The sequence below is a fragment of the Rhinopithecus roxellana genome, chromosome 10 (genome assembly GCF_007565055.1).
Source record: "Rhinopithecus roxellana isolate Shanxi Qingling chromosome 10, ASM756505v1, whole genome shotgun sequence".
In the NCBI taxonomy this organism is placed as follows: domain Eukaryota; kingdom Metazoa; phylum Chordata; class Mammalia; order Primates; family Cercopithecidae; genus Rhinopithecus; species Rhinopithecus roxellana.
The window spans coordinates 82820005-82842885 of NC_044558.1; the positions used below are offsets into that span (position 1 = coordinate 82820005).

Genomic DNA, 22881 nt, shown 5'->3' on the forward strand with positions numbered 1-22881 from the left:
GTGATCCTCCCACCTCAGCCTCCCAAGTAGCTGGGACTGCAGGCACGCACCACCATGCCTGGCTAATTTTTGTATTTTTTGTAGGGACAGGGTCTTGCCACGTTGCCCAGGCTAGTCTTGAACTCCTGGGCTCAAGTGATCCTCTCACCTCCACTGGGATTATAGCCGTGCATCAAAGCAGCTTGGCCCTATTAGTACATTAGGTGCTGGGATTACAGCCGTGCAACAAAGCAGCTTGGCCCTATTAGTACATTTTAATCAGAGATTAGACTATGTTACATTTTAAATTTCAGTTTAAAAAAAATGATTCACACATGTTATACACAAGGACAATTTTAATCCTGTATTTTCCTGTAGTAACATCCACTGCTGGCTATCTATGGATTGAAACTGCATTTGCTAAGAACTGTGAACATGAAGAAACTTTACATGTCACATGTCACATGTTGATGCAGGCACACAGACATCTTTCAGCACCAACAGACTACATACGTAACATATACCAGATAGTCTCGATGGATAAATTAGCTTCACCAGTAATTCTATTTAGTAAAATCCACAGTTAATGCAGAATTCCATTTTTTAATTTTACATCTTTATTACACATTTTTCTAATACTTTATTTTTAAAAAAACACTCATTCAAGATTGTAATTTGCATGGCAATAAACAAGGGTTCCATGGGTTCTAAGTTTAAGTGTCCACAGCAATTTAAAACACCACAAGTCTTCTTTCCAATTTGCAGCACCTGACTTAAAGTTTAAATTCATCTAATGCATCATTAACTGTCATTTTCTCTTGTGAGAAGACATGTTTCAACTGCTATTTCCAGGACTATATATTGAGGATGGGTGTACACAGTATTTTTAATGGTTAGCAGAATTTTACTCACGTAATTTATAGCCAGAATAAGAGCCTCTAGCCTCTCCAAACGGCCTTCCACTCAGACCAATGATGATGATAAATGTCTAAAATGTATCTGGGGTACTCCACTTGACATTACCAAACATGTTTCCAAATAATCTTAGAAAATATGATTCTTTAAACATATGCATAATATTCTACCACACAATGCACCATCACTTGTTTAACCATTTTCTAATTGTTCATTTATAACATTTGCAATTTTTCATTATAAATAATATTGTGATGAATACTTTCATCCGTAAGTTTTATGCAAGGCTGAGTATTTCTTCTAATGTCTTCTAATGTCAAAGAAGTGGCTTACTGGTTCAAACAGTGCACATACATGGTTTAAGGCTTTTAGTATACTTTACCAAATAATCTCCAAAATAGCTCAAACAACTCCTACCAACAGTATGTTATTGTGCCCATAGGGTGGACTTCACAACAAAGCAAATTCACCTTCAACCACAAATCGATTAGATTCTCACCCATCTCAACACTATCACATCAAAGAAGCCAGGAGACATATTACTGGTGAGGAAGCCAAATTCAAGTTCTTTTAAAAAAATCACTCAGCTTTAGACCAGTAAAATAATCAACAAAAATGCTCCCCACAAAAAGTCTACCGGGTTTTTCAAAAACTAAAGTTAAAAAGAGAGAAAGAGAAACTCAGGCTAGGCGTGGTGGCTCACGTCTGTAATACCAGCACTTTGGGAGGCTGAGGTGGGCCAATTGCGAGGGCAGGAGTTCGAGACCAGCCTGGCCAACATGGTGAAACCCTGTCTCTACTAAAATTACAAAAATTAGTTGGGCGTGGTGGCGGGCACCTGTAATCCCACCTACTAGGGAGGCTGAGGCAGGAGAATCACTTGAACCCGGGAGGTGGAGGTTGCAGTGACCCGAGATCGCACCACTGCATTCCAGCCCAGGCAACAGTGCGAGACTCTGTCTTAAAAAAAAAAAAAAAAAAAAAAAAAGAGACAGAGAAAGAGAAAGTCAGTACCAAATGACCAAAATTTTTTATTTGACTAAATTCTATTCATGCATGAGCATGACAGTCTCCCGTTTATTTGACTTTGGCAATAAAAAAACAAGCAGCCTTGTACAGAACAGTGAAAATGCCAAGGACGAGGGCAGTCTACAGTTTTACTGTAGAATAAATATATATATATATATATATTTTAAAAGGCCTCTCTCCCTTTGGCCATATCAACTTCTCAGTTCAGGCCATTAAATATAGACGAATTTTCAAATTCACTTCTTTACTTCTCCAAGATCTTCGATGCTGTCATCATCTACCTATAAAACACAAATAATTGTATCTCGTGAGCTGTGGTTGCAATTAAGAAAAAATGGAAGCAATCTGCTTTAAAAACTTACTTCTAGCGATGTATGTGTTCCATGTACTCACCTCTGGCCATTTTTCCTGAATGACGTCAATTATGTCATCTGTAAAGTCTCCCTGAATGATAATTTCATCCTCCCCTGTTACTGAGGCACCACAGGAGAATTTTTGAGCAAAAAATCTTTGTGCTTCTTTAAGATCAATTTCTATTTTTTTAAAAAAAGAGCAAGAACTGTAATTGGAATTGTGCAAAGATGTTTTTCCATTGTGAAATTTAATCTGCATTTTAAATTCATAAAACAGATTAATGGGTTTTATATTCCTTTCAGAACAATACAAACTACCATAGAGATCTTAACAATGCAATTTACACTTTCAAAGTCAAATAAAGGCTCAATATATATATAAAACAGAATCATCTATACTACCCCTAACTCATGTAAGACCAAAACAAATCCAGTGACACTTTATTTATTTTATTTTTGAGATGGAGTCACCCAGGCTAGAATGCAGCGGCGCAAAATCTCGGCTCACTGCAAGCTCCGCCTCCCAGGTTCACGCCATTCTTCTGCCTCAGCTTCCCCAGCAGCTGGGACAAGAGGCGCACGCTGCCACGCCTGGCTTTTTTGTATTTTTAGTAGAGACGGGGTTTCACTGTGTTAGCCAGGATGGTCTCCATCTCCTGACCTCGTGATCCGCCCGCCTCCGCCTCCTAAAGTGCTGGGATCACAGGCGTGAGCCACTGCGCCCGGCGCTTTTTTTTTTTCGAGACGGAGTCTTGCTCTGTTGCCCAGACTGGAGTGCAGTGGCTCGATCTTGGCTCACTGCAACATCCGTCTCCCGGATTCAAGCGATTCTCTTGACTCAGCCTCCTGAACAGCTGGGATTACAGGCATGTGCCACCATGCCTGGCTAATTTTTGTATTTTTAGTAGAGATGGGGTTTCACCAAGTTGGCCAGGCTCGTCTCAAACTCCTGACCTCAGGTGATCCACCCATGTCAGCCTCCCAAAGTGTTGGGATTATAACAGGCATGAGCCATCACGTCCAGCCTCTTTTTTCTTTTTAAGGCTGGTCAAGTGAAGCAGTGGGAGTAAAGAAGGAACAAAGAAATCTCTAAGTGGTTGTGATCATTTAGTTGTAAACACCATTGTACTCAGACCAGACTACTGATTGTTTTTCAATCTGTGTTGTCTTACAGAGGGATCATGGTTTAGATTTTCAGCCAGTTTCACTACTCATTCAAGGCTTCCAGGAACTGAGGGGTTCTAAAGCAGGATGTTCTGCCACCTTTCTCACCCTCTGCTGTCATTCCCAGAGGGGATGAGCCATTTTGCAACCTTCTGCCACCATGCCTGCAGAGGACAGAGGAGCAGCACTGGCTGGTTTCAAGCAAAATCCTCCCCAGCCCTCCTCATCCCACATAAAGTGCCCCAGCAGGAATTCCAGAAAGTAAAAAGTACCCTCTATAGAAGATTTTTGACATTTCTCTAAAATTTGATTTTGAAGGTGTAATTAGAAATGCAAAATTTATCTTCTCAGCAAAAAACAGACCTGTGAAGTTTTCATGGTATGTGAGAGAGAGATAGAGGGAGACAGAGAGAGAAAATAGTTCACACATTTTAAATATACTTAACCCTGAACTCACCAAAAGTTGCAAGGCCACACACTCTTGTCACATATTTCTTCTTTGCTCTGGGAATTTTGGCTATAGTAACCTTTTGTGGTACGGTCTTCTTCTTCTGTTTTATTTGACCCCTTCCACCTTTATTTATTAAGAAAGAGCTTAGCATTAGTTGTTTTGTTTTTGACATAAGAGAATACTGTCTTTAAATTTATTAATTTTCAAAAGGTTTAAGTTTCTTTTTTTTTTTTTTTTTTTTTTGAGACGGAGTCTTGCTCTGTCGCCGGGGCTGGAGTGCAGTGGCCGGATCTCGGCTCACTGCAAGCTCCGCCTCCCGGGTTTACGCCCTTCTCCTGCCTCAGCCTCCCGAGTAGCTGGGACTACAGGCGCCTGCCACCTCGCCCGGCTAGTTTTTTTTTTTTGTATTTTTTAGTAGAGACGGGGTTTCACCGTGTTAGCCAGGATGGTCTTGATCTTCTGACCTCGTGATCCGCCCGTCTCGGCCTCCCAAAGTGCTGGGATTACAGGCTTGAGCCACCGCGCCCGGCCTTAAGTTTCTTTTTCTCCAATACAAAATTACTAAACACATCCAGGTATTCATTCAATAAACGTGTATTAAGTACCTACTATGTGCCCAGCACTGGGCTAAGGGCTGAGGATACAAAGATGAACAGACCATAGCCCCTGCCCTCCAGGGACTCACAGTCTAATGAAGGGAATAAAAAAAAAATTACAGCAACCTGATATATACAATAATAGGATCCATGAATAAGATTTTATTTATTTATTTATTTTTTCTTTTTTTGAGACGGAGTCTTGCTCTGTTGCCCGGGCTGGAGTGCAGTGGCCGGATCTCAGCTCACTACAAGCTCCGCCTCCCAGGTTTACGCCATTCTCCTGCCTCAGCCTCCCGGGTAGCTGGGACTACAGGCGCCCGCCACCTCGCCCGGCTAGTTTTTTCTATTTTTTAGTAGAGACGGGGTTTCACCGTGTTAGCCAGGATGGTCTCGATCTCCTGATATCATGATCCACCCGTCTCGGCCTCCCAAAGTGCTGGGATTACAGGCTTGAGCCACCGCGCCCGGCCCATGAATAAGATTTTATGATAGCTTTGCAGAGCAACAAGTTAGTCTGCTTCCAGAGGATACAGAAAGTTTCCGAGAGGAAGTAACATCTAGGTGGAGTTTTGAAGAATAAGGAAAAGTCCAGGTAAAAGGAAAAAGGTTGGAGAGGCATAAGAAAGGACATTCCAGGGAAAGGGAACAAGTACAGAGATAAGAAAAGGCGTTATATTTGGGAACTTCACTTGTCTTGATTGAAGAATGCTTATGAATATGTAGCAGATGAAGCCAGAAAAACAAAAGATTACATACATAGCAGTCACTGGATCTGTGTTTCGGTGGATCTGTGAAGAGTAAGACTGATAGAAAGGCCTCTACAGAGGTTCCTGCATTAGCTCAGGCAAAAAATTGAAAGTAAAGCAGTGCCAACAGTAATGGCCGCTAGGCCACAGGCAGGAGAGGAGGGAGGAGAAAGAACAGAAGCTTGAACTGAGTGAAGGGAGACAGAGAAAGTAAGATGGTTCTCAGGGCTCTGGTTTAGATGACTGAAAAAACTGTGTGGTCACTAACCAAAATGAAGAAGAAAACAATCAATTTGGGACTTGAGACTCAGTAAGCTTAATTTCCAAAGTGCAGTGTTTGAGGTGCTTCTGGGATCAAGCACACTTCTAGGCTAGAGACACGGGCCAGATTCAGAGATACGGATTTGGGAATTTTAAGTGTATAGTGGGCAGCAGAAGTTAGGAATGTGATAGAATCATCCAACAAGAACATGCAGAATGAGAAGTAAGTGGGCCTAGGACAGAATCCTGAAAAACACCGACTTTTAAAGGATAGAAGGAACAGAAGTCCACACAGAAGACTAAGGAGGAGTGATAGGAAAGCTAGGAAGGAACAGAAACCAAAGAGTGACAATGTTTCAGCAAAGAGGGAGTGCATCTGTGCTTATTATTTAGCAATGACTAAGCCACTGCTGACCCTTACCGGAAGAGCTGCAGTGGCCAGGAGGTCAGGTTAGGATGGACTGAGGAATGAAGACTGAACCACAGAACAGAACAGGGGATAGTGAGTCTGGCCTTAGTAAAGAAATCTGGCTAAGGAAAGGAGAGGGATAAGGCAAAGAAAGACATGAGCTTTGGGGAGAGTTTTTTTTTTTAAGACACAAAGTCCTGAAAATATTTGTAAGTGAGTTTCAGTCATAGGGAGAATAATGAATGAAAATGAAACAGGCAGGTACAGGATCCACAGCATCAGGAGTTGGTCTGAGAAGAAGGAGTGAGTCAAGTGTATGCCAACAGCTATAAAACAGAGTTTTCAACTGAGCTATCAGAAGTAATGAGAAGATAACATCTTTTATATAAATGTCCTCACTCTACTTAAATAGAATACACAGGAATTTTAGCTGTCTCTTTTTCACATACAAACAGGGCAAATAAGCATGTTTTCCCAGGTCCAATTTACTGATAAAGCCCAAATCATACCACATCCAACCATGATCCTGAGACTATTAGTATGTGCCCCTCTGTATGATATACATGGGGAACTACAGTAACACGTACATGGTATTAACACTAGGAACCTCCTCCTTTTTGTAAGAGATGAGGTCTCACTATGTTGCCCAGGATAGAGTGTGTGGCTATTTGGAGGAACGATCATTGCACACTACAGCCTTGAACTCCTGGGCTTAAATGATCCTCCTGCCTCAGCTCCCTAAGAAGCTGGAACTATAGGCACCCACCATTGCGCCTAGCTTTGGGAACCCTTTTAATTACTTACATCTTCTATCGCAGTGACGATATGACTGTACAAATCAAGATATGAATTTAGGTCTTACCTCTCTTCTGTTTTTTCTTCTCCTCTTCTTCCCCCGCTGTTCCTTGACCCTCACTAATTCCAGCTTCTTGTTTGGGTGAATTTTCTAGATATAAAAATGAAATACAAAAGCATGAACATCATCTCACACTGTTAAAAAAAAGAAATCACCTTTGAGCAACCTCATATACAAATAACGCATCTTACCAACAGCTGAGCATGACATTTGTAAAGCAATGGGTTACACTGCTAGATTCCTATTCAAGTCTAGTTCTAAAGTCATTATGGTAAGTGTATGGTAACAGAAGAGAAAACCCAGTCTTTTGATATGTGAGGGCTAAAATTTTTAGCCACAAGAAAGGCGCATAAAACACTTGGGCTCTGCAGGAGTGCTCTAGCATCTAAACTTACTAATTTTGTTAACATCTGGAGAAGAGCTCCGCACCTGCTCAGATATGATCCTATCCCAGTAAGGTCCTGTTCAGGGCCAACCATGTAGACTGAATATAAAACCAGACTTGAGGGTTCTTATTCAACCACTGACAGTGATGGCGTAGCTACCAGCCAAAAGGGACTTATCAAGTTAGGGATTTGTGTGTCAGGGAAATCACCTGAAAGTCAAGGGGCAATGAGTGGGGCAGTACTGGGTGTCTCTGGGCAGGCCTGTTCCCAGACCAGGCTTTCTCTTCTTCCTGCGACTGCCTTCATTTTTACCAATCTTGCAAGAGAAGCCATCAATATGAGCAAACTGAGGAATTCTGTTCCTCCATAGTCTTCCCACCTCTGCAATGGCAACTCCATTTTTTTTTTTTTTTTGATACGGAGTTTCACTCTATCACCCAGGCTGGAGTGCAGTGGTGCAATCTCGGCTCACTGCAAACTCCGCCTCTCAGGTTTGCTCCATTCTCCTGCCTCAGCCTCCCAAAGTAGCTGGGACTACAGGCGCCCATCACCATGCCCAGCTAATTTTTTGTATTTTTAGTAGCGACAGGGTTTCACCATGTTAGCCAGGATGGTCTCAATCTCCTGACCTTGTGATCCGCCCACCTCGGCCTCCCAAAGTGCTGGGATTACACACGTGAGCCACCATGCCCAGCCAGTAACTCCATTTTTCTAGTTGCTTAAACCAAAACCCTAGATGCCCCTTTTATTCACACCATGCCCAACAAATCAGAAAATCCTGTCAGTTCTACCTTCAAAATATACTCCTATCTGACCACTTTTCACCACCTCCCCACTACCATTCTGACCTCAGTCATCACAAGAGCCTCTTGTCTGGTCTCCCCCTCCTTTTCTGCCTATGACCCTCTTTTGACATTTTTGTTTGTTTGTTTTTTTGAGACAGGCTCTCGCTCTGTTGCTCAGGCTGGGGTGCCTCAATCTGCTGGGATCAAGCAATCCTCCTGCCTCAGCCTCCCGAGTAGCTGAGGCTATAGGCATGTGCCACCATGCCCAGATAATTTTGTATTTTTTGTAGAGACAGGGCTTTACCATGTTGCTCAGGCTGGTCTCGAACTCCTGGACTCAAACGATTCACCTGCCTCAGCCTTCCAAAGTGCTGCAATTATAGGTGTGAGCCACCACTCCCGGCCTCTTTGGTTTATTCTTAGCAGAGCAGCCTAAGTGATATTGCTGAAACAAGTCGGACCTTATCACTCTTCTGTTTCAACTCCTCCAAGAGCTCCTCATCTAACTAAGCAAATGCCAAAACGGCCCACAATGCCCAACCCGGTGTGGTCTACTCTTACTTCGTATCAAACTCTTCTCCGGTCCTTCAATAAGCTCCAGACACAAAGGCTTACTTGCTGTTTCCTGAATATGCTAGCAGAGCTTCTGCTCAGGGCCTCTCCTCAGGCTGTGTCCTCTGCCTAGAAATATTCTGCCAGATACCCAAATGACTCATTCCCTCAGTTCCAAAAAAAATCAACTGCCACCTTTTCAGCAAAATCTTCCCTGGGTACTACCTAATATTTCAAATTCCTTCCCACCAATTCTTATCTCCCCGTTTCCTGCTTATTACTGTCTACATACTATATGTTTTGCTTATTTAATCTGTCTCCCTTTCTAGAATGTAAGTGCCACAAGAATAGGAAATCTTTTATTTATTGGCTTATCCTCAGAATCTGAAACAGTGTGTAGCACATAGTACGCTTACAATAAAATCAATATATATTTGCCCCTAAATCATTTACTTTTTTTAATTTTGTTTTTTTGAGACAGAGTTTTGCTCTTGTTGCCCAGGCTGGAGTGCAATGGTGCCATCTTGGTTCACTGCAACCTCTGCCTCCTGGGTTCAAGCGATTCTTCTGCCTCAGCCTCCCGAGTAGCTGGGATTACAGGCATGCGCCACCATGCCGGGCTAATTTTGTACTTTTAGTGGAAACAGGGTTTCTCCATGTTGCTCAGGCTGGTCTTGAACTCCCGACCTCAGGTGATCCGCCCGCCTCAGCCTCCCAGAAGTGCTGGGATTACAGGCGTGAGCCACTGTGCTCAGCCAATCGTTTACTTTTTTTGTTTGTTTGTTTGAGAAGGAGTCTCGCTCTGTCGCCCAGGCTGGGCTGGAGTGCAGTGGCACGATCTCGGCTCACTGCAAGCTCCGCCTCCTGGATTCACACCATTCTCCTGCCTCAGCCTCCTGAGTAGCTGGGACTACAGGCGCCCACCACCACGCCTGGCTAATTTTTTTTTTTTTTGGTATTTTTAGTAGAGGCGGCATTTCACTATGTTAGCCAAGATGATCTCCATCTCCTGACCTTGTTATCTGCCTGCTTCAGCCTCCCAAAGTGCTGGGATTACAGACGTGAGCCACTGCACTCGGCCCATTTACTTTTTTTATATAAGAAAGCTGATATTCAGACCTATCTTATCTCAGAGAGAACTTAAACAGCTAACAGAGATAAATGTTAATTCTGTAATATCCTACTAAAGGAGGACTTTCGTATCTTTAGAATAATGCCATACATGCATTTGTCTCAGGTACAGAAGTTTAATGCAAGAAAAAGAATTTTCATACCTACAGTAAGTTTTGCAAATTCATTTGGAAAATTCTTCTCTAACCATTGTCTACATTTAGCAACATCAGGCATATATTCACAGTACTAGGAGAAAAAAAAAGAACTGAGTCACAACAAAACATTTCCAGTCAAACAATACATCATAATTAAAAATCACTCCCCATACTTGTTAACACAAAGAATAAAACAAACCACTCCCATCTGACTTCTTATCCACAGGAAATCTGTATTCAACCAGCATATGTCCCATAAGAAATTAGATATTAAGAAGGATCAGGTGCCTCTTCACAGTATCAGTTTATTTCTTCTCCCTCTATTTCTTGCTTTGAGCACGTAAGTGCCTCATTTTATGACTTGCTCACAGAGCCTGACTTAGAAAGTCTTACACACAATTTATATTGCTCTTTCTTTCCTCTGCTCATTCGTGTAGATTTTGGCATTAAGGTTACTCTTATTTTATTAGCTGACTATTCATAAGTCCTATGCAAAAATCCAAAATGCACAGCCATGTGCAAAAGATGCACATGTATGATTTAAGGTCTAAATTTAGAAAATAATTTATAAGACCATAAACTTATTCTAAATCAAAGCTCTCTATAAAAGGTTAAAGCTTTACTATCAAATAATCAAAAATGAAAAATAAAAAAAAGTTCTCAAGGTAGCTTTAAAACCAAGAAAAACTTCAAATACGTAAGGTAAAAAATAAATAAATAAATAAAGGACTTACCTCTGTTGGTAACGAACAGACTGAGGAAATAAAAAGAAAAAATATTTGAAATGTTAAACCTATATGTACACACACACACAGGGCTTATCCTTAACTTTTATACTTGAGAAAATGCTTCATTTTTACATTTTTCCTATAAGTTTTCTATACCACTTTTCAAACGCCACTCTTCAGTGTTTTTGAGGTAAAAGGCACCTGATTATGAGATGATACTATCTTGATTTTTTCATCTAAAGAGTGTCTCCATCAGCTGATGGAACATCAAAGTATGCTATTTTGTATATAGTGAGGTCTTACCATAATCATTTCAGTGAGTCAAAAATTAAGCTAAGACAAGAACAATTCCCCCATACAACAGAGTTTGAAGGAAACTGGTTATTTCTTTTCTTTTGAGACATGGTCTCACTCTGTTGCCCAGGCTGGGGTGCAGTGGTGCAATCATGGCTCACTGCAGCCTCCACCCCTCTGGGGGCTCAAACGATCCTCCCACCTCAGCCTCCCGACTAAATGGGTCTATAGACACACACCACCATGCCCAGCTAATTTTTTGTAGAGACAAGGTTTTACCATGTTGCCTAGGCTGGTCTCAAACTTCTGGGCTTAAGCGATCCACCTACCTTAGCTTCCCAAAGTGCTGGGATCACAGGCATGAAGCACTCTTCCCAGCCTGGTTATTTCTTTTGATAGTTTACCAAAACAGCCACCATTTTTTATTCATACTGACAAATTTATAAACTTTAGCAGCATTTTCACTACCATCTTTTTGCAATACATTTTTCCTTTTTTTTTTTTAAGACAGAGTCTTCCTCTTTCCGCCAGGCTGGAGTGCAGTGGCACGATCTCAGCTCACTGCAACTTCTGTCTCCCAGACTCAAGAAATTCTCCTGCCTCAGCCTCCCGAGTAGCTGGGATTACAAGCATGTGCCACCACGCCCAGCTAATTTTTGTATTTTTAGTAGAGACGGGGTTTCACCATGTTGGCCAGACTGGTCTCAAACTCCTGACCTCAGGTGATCCACCCACCTCAGCCTCCCAAAGTGCTGGGATTACAGGTGTGAGGCACCATGCCCGGCCTATTTTTTTTAGAGTCAGGGTCTCACTCTCACTCTGTCACCCAGGCTGGAGTGTAGTGGTGTGCCCACGGCTCACTGCAGCCTCGAACTCCTCAGCTCAAGTAATCCTCCCGCTTCAGCTTCTCAAGTAGCTGGGACTAGAGGTGTGAGCCACTATGTACAGCTAAGTTTTTTATTTTTGTAGAGACAGGATCTCACTATGCTGCCAAAGCTTTTTCATATTATGCTACACAAGATCACGAAAGTGTAAAGCTAGAAGGAATCTTGGATCAATCCTGTCATTCGGTGTTACAGCCTGTACAGGCTAGTAATGGACTAGAAGAACTGAAAAAGCTTCCCAATTTTAACTGTAATACTAATACTGGGTCCACTGTTTATTTTATTTTTAAGGTTTAGAATGGAATAGTTCAGTGTGTCCAATATCCTGAGATTTTTGAGGGAGAGGAAGGTGGTATACCATGTAATCACAGCAATTACCACACACTGGGCACCTAGTATGTGCCAAATGCTTTACTATGCCTTGCATCCATTATTATGTTTACTTGTCACAACCTCGTAAGATAAGAAGTACCATATCTATATTCTGATGATGAAAATGAGGCTTAGTGTACGTAACCACTCGCATCTGGATAATAGGATTTGAATCTGCCTGTTTCTGACGCTCATGTGATTAACCGCTAACTTAGATTACACAAAATAAACAAGCAACTTAGTGGCACCAGACAGCTGAAAATGATCTCCCTTCACCTTACCCTACTAACATTCACCATGCTACCACACAATCACTATTTTATAGACGGGGCACTAAAAGAGTTAAATAGCTCATTCAGTGACAAAGGTGGTATGTGGCAGAAGAAAACTGGAATCCAGTAGTTTTGTCCAGTCAAGTCTATTATAGTTTAGAGTTCTTTCCACCAAAGATCTCCCTGGTTAGCTACAGCCCCATATTCCTCACAGTTCAAGTTCAAATACTAGGCACAGTTGTTCAACCACACTTTCAGGATATAATTATATAACAATTGGTTAAATACCAATACAGCAAATACTAAAGGTACAAATTTTGTACACAATTTCAAATAATATTTAGTTCAGAAAAAAATAAATAAATTGGAGTCTTGCTCTATTGCCCAGGCTGGAGTGCAGTGGCACCATCTCAGCTGGCTGCAACCTCTACCTCCTGGGTTCAAGTGATTCTCGTAGCTCAGCCTCCCCAGTAGCTGGGATTACAGGTGTGTGCCACCACACCCAGCTAATTTTTGTATTTTTAGTAGAGAGAGGGTTTTACCATGCTGGCCAGGTAACTCCTGGCCTCAAGTGATCTGCCCACCTTGGCCTCAGCCTCCCAAGTGCTATGATTACAGGTGTGAGCCAATGCACCTGGCCCAGTTCAGCAAAATTCTAATGCAATAAAAATTGGGGCAGCTCCTTTAAGTTCTTTAAAAAAGTCCATTTCTCTCTACAGATCACTTACTTATTTGGAAAGGGAAAACCTTTTCAATGCAAACATCTAGCCATCACCTTCAAACTTAGCATCACTAATAGTGAAACATCAGACATTATCAGCTTTTGATGCAATGCAACATGACGAACAAAACATCATCCACGGAACCTTCTTGGCAAAATCTGTTTAACTTGAATCTAATTAAGCTAAGCCTCTAGGCCGGGTGTGGTGGCTCACATCTATAATCCCAGCACTTTGGGAGGCCGAGGTGGGTGGATCACCTGAGGTCAGGAGTTAAAGACCAGCCTGGCCAACATGGTGAAATCCCATCTCTACTAAAAATACAAAAATTAGCCAGGTGTGGTGGTCCACACCTGTAGTCCCAGGTACTGGGAAGGCTGAGGCAGGAGAATTGCTTGGTCCTGGGAGGTAGAGGCTGCATGAGCTGAGACTGTGCCACTGCACTCCAGCCTGGGCAATAGCATGAGACTCCATCTCAAAAAAAAAAAAAATAATTAAGCCTCTAGACTCCAACTTTTTTTTTTTTTTTTGTTAAAGAGACAAGAGTCTCGCTTTGTCACCCAGGCAATAGTGCAGTGATGTGATCATTAACTCATGAAGCCTTGAACTCCTGGGCTTAAGTGTTCCTCCCACTACAGCCTCCGAGTAGCTGGAACTACAGGCACTTGCCACACCTGGCTAATTTAAGTTTTTGTGGAGGCAGGGTCTCACTATGTTGCCCAAGCTGGTCTCGAACTCCTGAGCTCAAATGATCTGGCCTGCCTTGGCCTCCCGAAGTGTTGGAGTAAGAGCCGTGAGTCACTGTGCCTGGCCAAATGAGCAAAGTTACCACCACATGGAATGGGACTAATCCACAGCCAGGTACCTCTTGATAAAATGCACTGAAGTTAACAGCAGTTCTGTGGTGGTCTTGGCAGAAGATCATAAACTAAATCTAGTCTTAAGAATACATCAGAGCAGCCGGGTGTGGTGGCTCACGCCTGTAATCCCAACGCTTTGGGAGGCCGAGGAGGGTGGATCACAAGGTCAGGAGTTTGAGACCAGCCTGGCCAAGATGGTGAAATCCCGTCTCTACAAAAAATACAAAAATCAGCCAGGCACAGCGGCAGGCACCTGTAATCCCAGCTGAGTTGGGAGGCTGAGGCAGGAAAATCGCTTGAACTGGGGACACAGAGGTTGCAGTGAGCCGAGATCATGCCATTGCACTCCAGTCTGGGCAACAGAGCAAGACTCCGTCTCAAAAACAAACAAAAAAATGCCTTTCTATAACAGAGAATGAATAGCCACAATCAAATAATTTCCTGAAAGTCAGTATTTTCAATTACAAATTTCACTGTCAACAGTCACCAAAATCGGCCGGGCGCGGTGGCTCAAGCCTGTAATCCCAGCACTTTGGGAGGCCGAGACGGGCGGATCACGAGGTCAGGAGATCGAGACCATCCTGGCTAACACGGTGAAACCCCGTCTCTACTAAAAATACAAAAAAAACTAGCCGGGCGAGGTGGCGGGTGCCTGTAGTCCCCAGCTACTCGGGAGGCTGAGGCAGGAGAATGGCGTAAACCCGGGAGGTGGAGCTTGCAGTGAGCTGAGATCCGGCCACTGCACTCCAGTCCGGGCAACAGAGCGAGACTCCGCCTCAAAAAAAAAAAAAAAAAAAAAAAACAGTCACCAAAATCACTAACTTTGCACACAGTGTCACTAAGCCTCAATCATCTCATACTTTAAAGTCTTCTAAATTTGGGGAGGAGGGTGGAAAAAATAAAAATAAAAATAAAGTCTCCTAAACTTGATTTCTGTGGCCAGTTTCAACCCATTTCAGGTACTTCCTCCTTCCTTCCAAACAGTTATTATCCAAAAAGATATAACCAATCACATCACTTCCCAGATTAAGAACTTTTCAAACATCTTATCGTACTTCTCCAGACTCAACTCCAAACACCCCATGGTCCAACCACAATGAACTTCTATCCATGCCATTCTTTTCAGCAAACACCTACTCATCCTTCAAGATTCTGCAAAATTTCCTTGAAGCTGATGTTATAATGGCTTGTGTTAGATTTTAATCCCGGCCCCACCACTTATACAACTGAGAAACTTATCATCAATAAAACCATAATATTTCAGTTTTGAAGATTAAATATACAAACATAAAATGCACTCAATACTTTAACTTTCCCTTTTTTCAGTTCTCCCAAGTAGAACTGGTTGGTTCTTTATTCTCACTGAAGTCTGATCAGTCCTCTAGTATACAATTAGTACATTATAACTCACCTGTTAAAATGTTTGTCTTCCCAGTTAAGCTAAGTTTCCAGGAGATATTTATGTCTTACTTCTGTATATGGAGCACAAAGCTTGCACAGAGCAGACGCTTAAAACGTGTTTCCTCAATGAATTCAAGCTGCTCTCTGAAACCCCAGACTTTAGCTGAGAGCAAATTCTCTAATTTCCATCCTTCTTTTTGCAAAAAGGTAAAGGGAGGGAGGGGGAAGGAATGATAAGAAAAATGCCTATGTCACTATCGCTTCTACTTTTCTCTTTAATCAGTTAGGTATTCTATTGGAGGGTTTTCCCTCTTCTCTAAGCACTCCAACAATACGACATGTCTGCCAAAACCACATCCAGTTTATTTCTCCCCTCTCCCTTGTCCTCAAATGTGATTAACTGCTTTATACTGTTGATCCTATCATCATAATTTATTTCTCAACCTCTCTTCCTCACTTATGCCACTCGTTTAAATGCTCATTAATTTTGTCTAAAGTCTTATTATAGCCTGGCTTTAATAAGTCTGCCTCCTTCAACTATTATCTTGCTGCCAGATTCATCTTCATGTAACTTCACTGCTCCAAAACTTTCAATGACTGACAATTATCTACAAATCAAGTGCCCCAGAACTTGACCCCAAACCACATTGCCGTAATTTCCGGCTGCCCCTCTTCATGAATTCTACATTACAACCAAACAACCAAACTGTAACACTCGAAACTCCCTCTACACTACCCACTATTAAATACTTTCCTACCTCCACACCTTTGACCAGCAAGTCCAACCTTCAGCCCTTCTGTCCTGCCTGAATGCAACCTTTCCTTCAAATCCCCATTTAGCTGTGGTTGCCTCTATGAAGTCTCCCCCTAATTTCCTACAAATCTCTCCCCTTCTGTACTGACACTGCAGCTATTAGTCCTTAATCTTTACTTCTTGTCTCTTTTTTTTTTCTGAGATAGAGTTTTGTTCTCAAAGGCTGAGTGCAGTGGCATGATCTTAGCTCACTGCAACCTCCGCCTCCCAGGTTTAAGCAATTCTCCTGCCCCAGCCTCCTGAGTAGCTGGGATTACAGGCGCCTGCCACCACGCCCAGCTAATTTTTGTATTTTTAGTAGAGACAGGGTTTCACCATATTGGCCGGGCTGGTCTTGAACTCCTGACCTCAGGTGATCTACCCACCTTGGCCTCCCAAAGTCCTGGGATTACAGGTGTGAGCCACCGCGCCTGGCCTATTTCTTGTCTCCTTCTTTCAGCATTCATCATCTTCCCTGTGTAAGTTATGTGTAGACAGACAGGGCCTCTGCCAATTTACATGCCTCCACAGAACTTAGCCGAGGACCTTATACATCAGAGATACTAAGTAAAAACTGTTCATAGTCTCTGTAAATTGTTGGTTATGATGTGGACTCTATTAACAATGTCATCATACTTTCTTACCAAGCTGGCTAACAAAATCCACTCCTTTTACAAAAAGGTAATGTTAGAAAGAAACTAAAAGGTACAGTCTAATCCCATCTCCACCACTGGTTTCTTCAATTAAGCATAGGAAGTTTTTACATTAAGTGGAAGCCTGTATTGTTCTGGAGAAAGTCGACAAGGTAGAAAGGCACCTTTCGGTAGCTTCCACTTTAGTCCTAGTTCACTGACCCTTTGAGGTCACAGGGAACAGATATTATCCTTTACTCACATAGGTTTCCATATTTAAAGTGTTGTTTCACAGGTAATCGTCACATAAAAATGTAACAGAAACCTATATTCTGAGCATCTTGCTAAAATAAATTTATCAGTTTTTCTCACATCTTCAGTTTTTTTTTTTTTTTTTGAGACGGGGTCTCGCACTGTTGCCCGGACTGGAGTGCAGTGGCGTGATCTCAGCTGGCTGCAACCTCTGCCTCCCCGGTTCAAGTGATTCTCCTGCCTCAGCCTCCCAAGAAGCTAGGATTACAGGTGCCTGCCACCATGCCTGGCTAATTTTTTGTGTATTTAGTAGAGACGGGGTTTCACTATGTTGGCCAGGCTGGTCTTGAACTCCTGACCCCATGATCTGCCTGCCTCAGCCTCCCAAAGTGCTGAGATTACAAGTATGAGCCACCGCACCCAGCCCCTTGGTTTTAATTCATAATTACAGAAAACTAAAACAAGATTTCTAGAGACTGACATTTTCACCAAGCTTTCAAACTTCTCACCAACTAAGCAATTCTCTATGTGATAAAATCCACCCAGCTCACCTCGCTCCAGGTACACCCCAAGAATCTTTCTGGCTTTTCTCTCTTTTTCCCTTAGAAAAGCTCATATACTGTCTCTCTCTGCTGCCAAATGCAGCATACTTGGATTCTTCCATTCGGAGACACTCAAATACACGGTATTGGAAGTCAGCCTATTATCTATCCCCAAATCTAATCTTTCTCAAAGTCATCATTTTTAGTGGTGTTCTGGTTTTTCAACTCTCTCAGTTGCAAAACATGGAATTCACCTAAATTTTTTTCCTTTTTCACCATTAAACAGTTTACCTTTTCTTTGATTAACCCTCTTTATTTACTTTTATACTGCTTACACTCTCAGCAAGGCACTTATTTACTTCAAACCTACATTTCTGAAAGTGGCCTTCAAATTTGTGGTTTCTATTTCCTCCAAATAATGCAGCATATTAATCTCTTGTCACTTTATTTTCCTGCTCAAAAAACTATTAGGGGCCGGGCGCAGTGGCTCACGCCTGTAATCCCAGCACTTTGGGAGGCCGAGACGGGCGGATTACAAGGTCAGAAGACTGAGACCATCCTGGCTAACATGGTGTAACCCGTCTCTACTAAAAATACAAATTAGCCGGGAGTGGTGGTGGGCGCCTGTAGTCCCAGCTACTCGGGAGGCTGAGGCAGGAGAACGGCGTGAACCCGGTAGGCAGAGCTTGCAGTGAGCCAAGATCGCGCCACTGCACTCGAGCCTGGGTGACAGAGTGAGACTCCATCTCAAAAACAAAACAAAACAAACAAAAAAAAACCCGATTAGGTTGGTGCAAAGGTAATTGCAGTTTTTGCCGTTACTTTTAATGGCAAAAACTGCAATTACTTTTGCATCAACCTAAGTCCCTCATAGATGATGGAGACTATAGCAATAATCTGAACTTCTCTAAGCTAGTATTCTCTAGAATACTCTGAACTTCTCATCTGACTTTCAGGGATAATAACATATAACATTTGCCAAGAACTTACCATGTGCCAAACATTGTTACGCGTTTTCCTTGTGTTACTTCACTTATTCCTCTCAAGAGCTCTCTGACGTAGTCTCTACTATTATGCCCCATATCATGGATGAGTGAATTGGTCAAGGTCACAATGTCAGTAAAAGGCAGAGCCAGGATTTAAACTGAGGTAGACTTCAGCATCTGAGGTCTCAACCCTGAAGACGAAATGACTTCATCCTACCTATCCTGGTTTCTCACTATATTCCAATCCAGCCTTCTGCTACCATCTGCCCTTTCTTCTCTCTCTCCTGAAGATACTATAATAAAATTTGCTGCTATATTATTTTTATGAATCCCTTCCTTGCAAGTTCTACCCATCACCTAAGGCTTAACTCAAACCCTACTTCCTTGAAAACTTCTCTACTTCCCTCTGAACAAAGACCTCCCCCTTTCCGGAATGTCTAATTCACTGTTATAGTCAATACCATTTACTATTCCCTCGATGTTTCTCATTAACTAGACCTTAAACTCCTTAATGAAAAAGTATCCTTTTCTCCATCCTACTGCCTATATACCAATACAAAGTAGAGAAGGAAACGAAAAGAATAAACGTTTTGCCAGGCGTGGTGGCTCACACCTGTAATCCCAGCACTTTGGGAGGCTGAGGTGGGCAGATCACCAGAGGTCAGGAGTTCGAGACCAGCCTGACCAACATGGAAAAACCCCGTCTCTAACTAAAAATACAAAATTAGCCGGGCGTGGTGGCACATGCCTGTAATTCCAGCTACTCAGAGGCTGAGACAGGAGAATCGCTTGAACCTGGGAGGCAAGAGGTTGCAGTGAGCCAAGATCGCGCCATTGCACTCCAACCTGGGAAACAAGAGTGAAACTCCATCTCAAAAAAATAATAGTAATAAAAAAAATAAACCTTCTCCAAAAGATTAGGGGCCTCCTGTCAACATAAATTATCGGTGGGTTGGTCTGAATAGTGTAATTCTAGAAAAGCTACTTTAGGAATGACATAAGCAATTTAACAGCATGGTCTTCATATACTGTATTTCATCAATTCTAACATATTTTTAAAATTTTTATAGGGCTACATCTTCTAATTATGTCGTGTCCATCTAACTGGTATCACGTTTTCTTAGTGGAACCTAAAACAATAGTGTACCTTGTAAAATATGGACTCTGAAATTTGATGAAAGAGTACAATAGCTCTCTACTACATCTGCCATACAAGGGTGAAGAAACCAAACGAGTATACTTTTCTCATATAGTAATAGCATTTCATGAACTAAATTCTCAAGTTAGTTGCTGTACCTGGAACTTTATACGAATCATCTGACTTAAGATGTAATCATTATCTTCATTTTACAGACCTTAGAAAAGGACCCTGGGAAAGTTACTTGAATAGAGAAATCAAGTAACCTGCCTGGGGTCACAAACCCGAGAAGTGCTGGAGTCAAAATGCAAGCCCTGGTCTGTAACTCCAAACGCAAATAATACAACCAAGTAAGACCAATATCATAACCTAACTCAATGAGCCCTACAAAAAGTTCCACCGCCTGCTCTCTTGCTGAGGTACCGTGTGCTAAGTTTATTTCACTATCGAAGATACTCAATAAATAATGAATTGTTAGAATTTTTTAAATCAATGACATCATTTCTCCTTCTACAGTACTTAAATGTCAGATGAGGTCTCTACTATAGTCACAGAACGTAAGGTCCATGTGAACAAGGATCTTTTGACTTATTCACTATTCAAGCCCCAGCACCTAAAACATCACTAGGCACACAGTAAGTTCTGAGAAATATTTACTGAAAAAATATTTACTTGCCCTTTTACTGTCTTGTATCTTCAAATTTTTCTGACAGTTTCCAAGATGTGAATACATACAGCATTTACAATTCACAAATATTTCTATATTGAAAATGAAGAAAAACACTCGAAAGTGAAAAAGATCTTGATTAAACCTAATATATATATCATGATTCAAACCAAGAAGACTCTCCTAACTGTCCTACCACCCAACACTCCAACCTCACCTTCTCTCACTCCGTAACGGGCACCCTCCCTATACGATACACCATACAAACTCAAAGCTGCTCGCTTCTTCACAGACAGCCATCAGCCATCAAGTTTTTTCTTTTTTTTTTTTGGGACGGAGTCTCACTCTGTCATCCAGGCTCCGCCTCCCGAGTTCACGCTACTCTCCTGCCTCAGCCTCCGGAGTAGCTGGGACTACAGGCGCCCGCCACCACGCCCGGCTAATTTTTGTATTTTTAGTACAGACGGGGTTTCACCGTGTTAGCCAGGATGGTTTCGATCTCCTGACCTCATGATCCGCCCATCTCAGCCTCCCAAAGTGCTGGGATTACAGGCGTGAGCCACCGCGCCCGGCCACCATCAAGCTTTTCCTTACATAGTCGTTCGCTTTGTCTGGGACGCCCTTCCCCACCTTCTCATCCAGTCTTTGCCATCCTTAACTCAGGATCTTCCAAGAAGCCCTCCTTTGATGGCTAGACTAGCGTACACCTTGAGGACCTGCAGGCTGAAATAACCTAGCTGCACATCTCTATTCCAAATGGACTGTAAGCTTTTTCAGTCAGAGTAGCTAGACACAAATCACTCAGGTTGGGAAGCTGTTAATTCATGCCTCCTCCTCCCCAGCACTCCTCTCCCCCAGCACAAATTCACCAAATGAAAAAGATGGGGAGAAAAGCTTAATACCACCAAACGTCAAACTATTATTATAATGCATAAAAATATAGTGAGTAAAAGTCATTCTGTGGCTACCAACACTTGCCTCCACAATAAAGGACTCGAAGTGGGTAATCGGCATCTAACTTGGCACTGTTCCTTGAGTCTCCTTTGCAATCAGCCCCGCTGGATTCAGAAATGTCAGCAGCCATTTCACAAACCTGTAAGCAAGGAAAATAACACACCCTCACTATTTTACAATCAAGACCCCAGAAGAATAGCATTTCTCTCAATAGAAATCCCCCCAGCCCAAAGCTGTTTCAATTTTGCTGTTGAGTGGGGGATACAAGCTGCATTCGATTCATAAAATATGAGCAATCCCAGGCACAAGATCTCCTTGGTCCACAGATCTACAGGGAAGGAAGCAGCAAATGGACCATGAAGGATGGGGCAGAGGGACTCACTAGTAAAAAAGAGGAAGCAATGGGGAAGGAAAGATGGGGTGAGTACCCTAGGCAGACACGGAGCAAAAAGGTCTGAGGGTGGTCTGGGAGGGATGCAAACTGCAGTAAGAGAGAAGGGCTACAAAGGTGCCGAAAGCAGAGGCTGGAAATGCCTAGGAACAAGGGGTGGGTCATCAGAGCAGCCCGGGGTGCACGGTGTGGGGGCAACTACACGCCACGGGAAGGGCCTGGGGACTCTAAAAAGGGCATGAGAGGGGGCGGGGTGACCAGAGCCTAAGGAGGATGTGAACAGAAAACGAGGACAGAATGTAAGAGCACTGAGGGGACAAGGGCGACCAAGTCTGAGGCGAAGGAGCAACCCCGGGGACGCCACAAGGGGCCCTTGTGGGCGGGGGTGTGGAGACGCCCGGCCCGGCCCCCTTCCGCCAGGCAGCATCTCAGCTTCCCCCACACTCTCTAGGAGCTTCTCGGGAGCGGGAGAAGCACTTGGTGTCGTTACCCAGGCGGTCGCACAGGCCCCGCCGGCTCCGCTCCCGCCGCTATCGCCAGCTGAACCGACACATGCAACTCGTCTCCCCGGCCAGGGCCGCCCGAAAGCCAGTCCGCCAGCAGCGCTCCCGCGAGACAACGAGCCTTTATCGCGAGACTCCGACCGCCGCTGGGAGGATGTCGCGAGAAGCCGGAAGACGGGGGCGGAGAAAAATTGGGGAGCATGCGCCTTGCGCTCCAGGGCGGGGGCGTGGCCAAGAGGCCAAGAGGCGGGCCGCCGGTAGGCGGTGCTAGTCACCCGTTGGAGAGGATGAATCCTCCAGTTGGGCGCGCCGAGGGGAACGCGACTTGGAAACGCAGAGAGTGCACGTGAGTCAGAAATGACTCCCTATTAATGAGCCGGAGGATCATCGCCCGGGTGTCTGCGGTGCATCCTGGAGTTCTGACTAACCTCCAACTACTGCATAAATCACTCCTGTGAGGGGAGATCGCAGCCGGATAGAACTTTTGGTTGCATTTTAACACCATACACTAAATTAAAGGAATGTTTTCTTCCTCCCTCACTTCCTTCCTCCCTTCCACCCTCTCTTCCTTCTTTCCTTCCTCTCTTCCTTCCTCTCTGCCGGATAGAGCGTGTGGTTGCATTTTTAACACCATACACTAAATTAAAGGAATTCTTTCTTTCCTCCTTTTCTCTCTCTCTTTCTTCTTTCTTTTTCTTTCTGTCTCTGTCTCTCTCTTCCCCTTCCCTCCCTCCTCTTCT

The 22881-nt window shown here is 43.2% G+C and overlaps 1 protein-coding gene across 1 annotated transcript; it reads right to left on the reverse strand.

Annotated features, from left to right (window-relative positions):
- Positions 1 to 320: 320 nt before the first annotated feature.
- On the reverse strand, positions 321 to 22300 carry DENR (density regulated re-initiation and release factor). Its single transcript, XM_010368367.2, has 8 exons — positions 22129 to 22300; positions 21272 to 21386; positions 10488 to 10507; positions 9760 to 9844; positions 6769 to 6852; positions 3898 to 4014; positions 2317 to 2456; positions 321 to 2204 (listed from the first exon to the last, which is right to left on the reverse strand). Exons 2-8 carry the CDS (start codon positions 21375 to 21377, stop codon positions 2160 to 2162), a joined length of 597 nt encoding a protein of 198 aa, XP_010366669.1. The 5' UTR covers positions 21378 to 21386; positions 22129 to 22300; the 3' UTR covers positions 321 to 2159.
- Between the last annotated feature and the right edge of the window lie 581 nt (positions 22301 to 22881).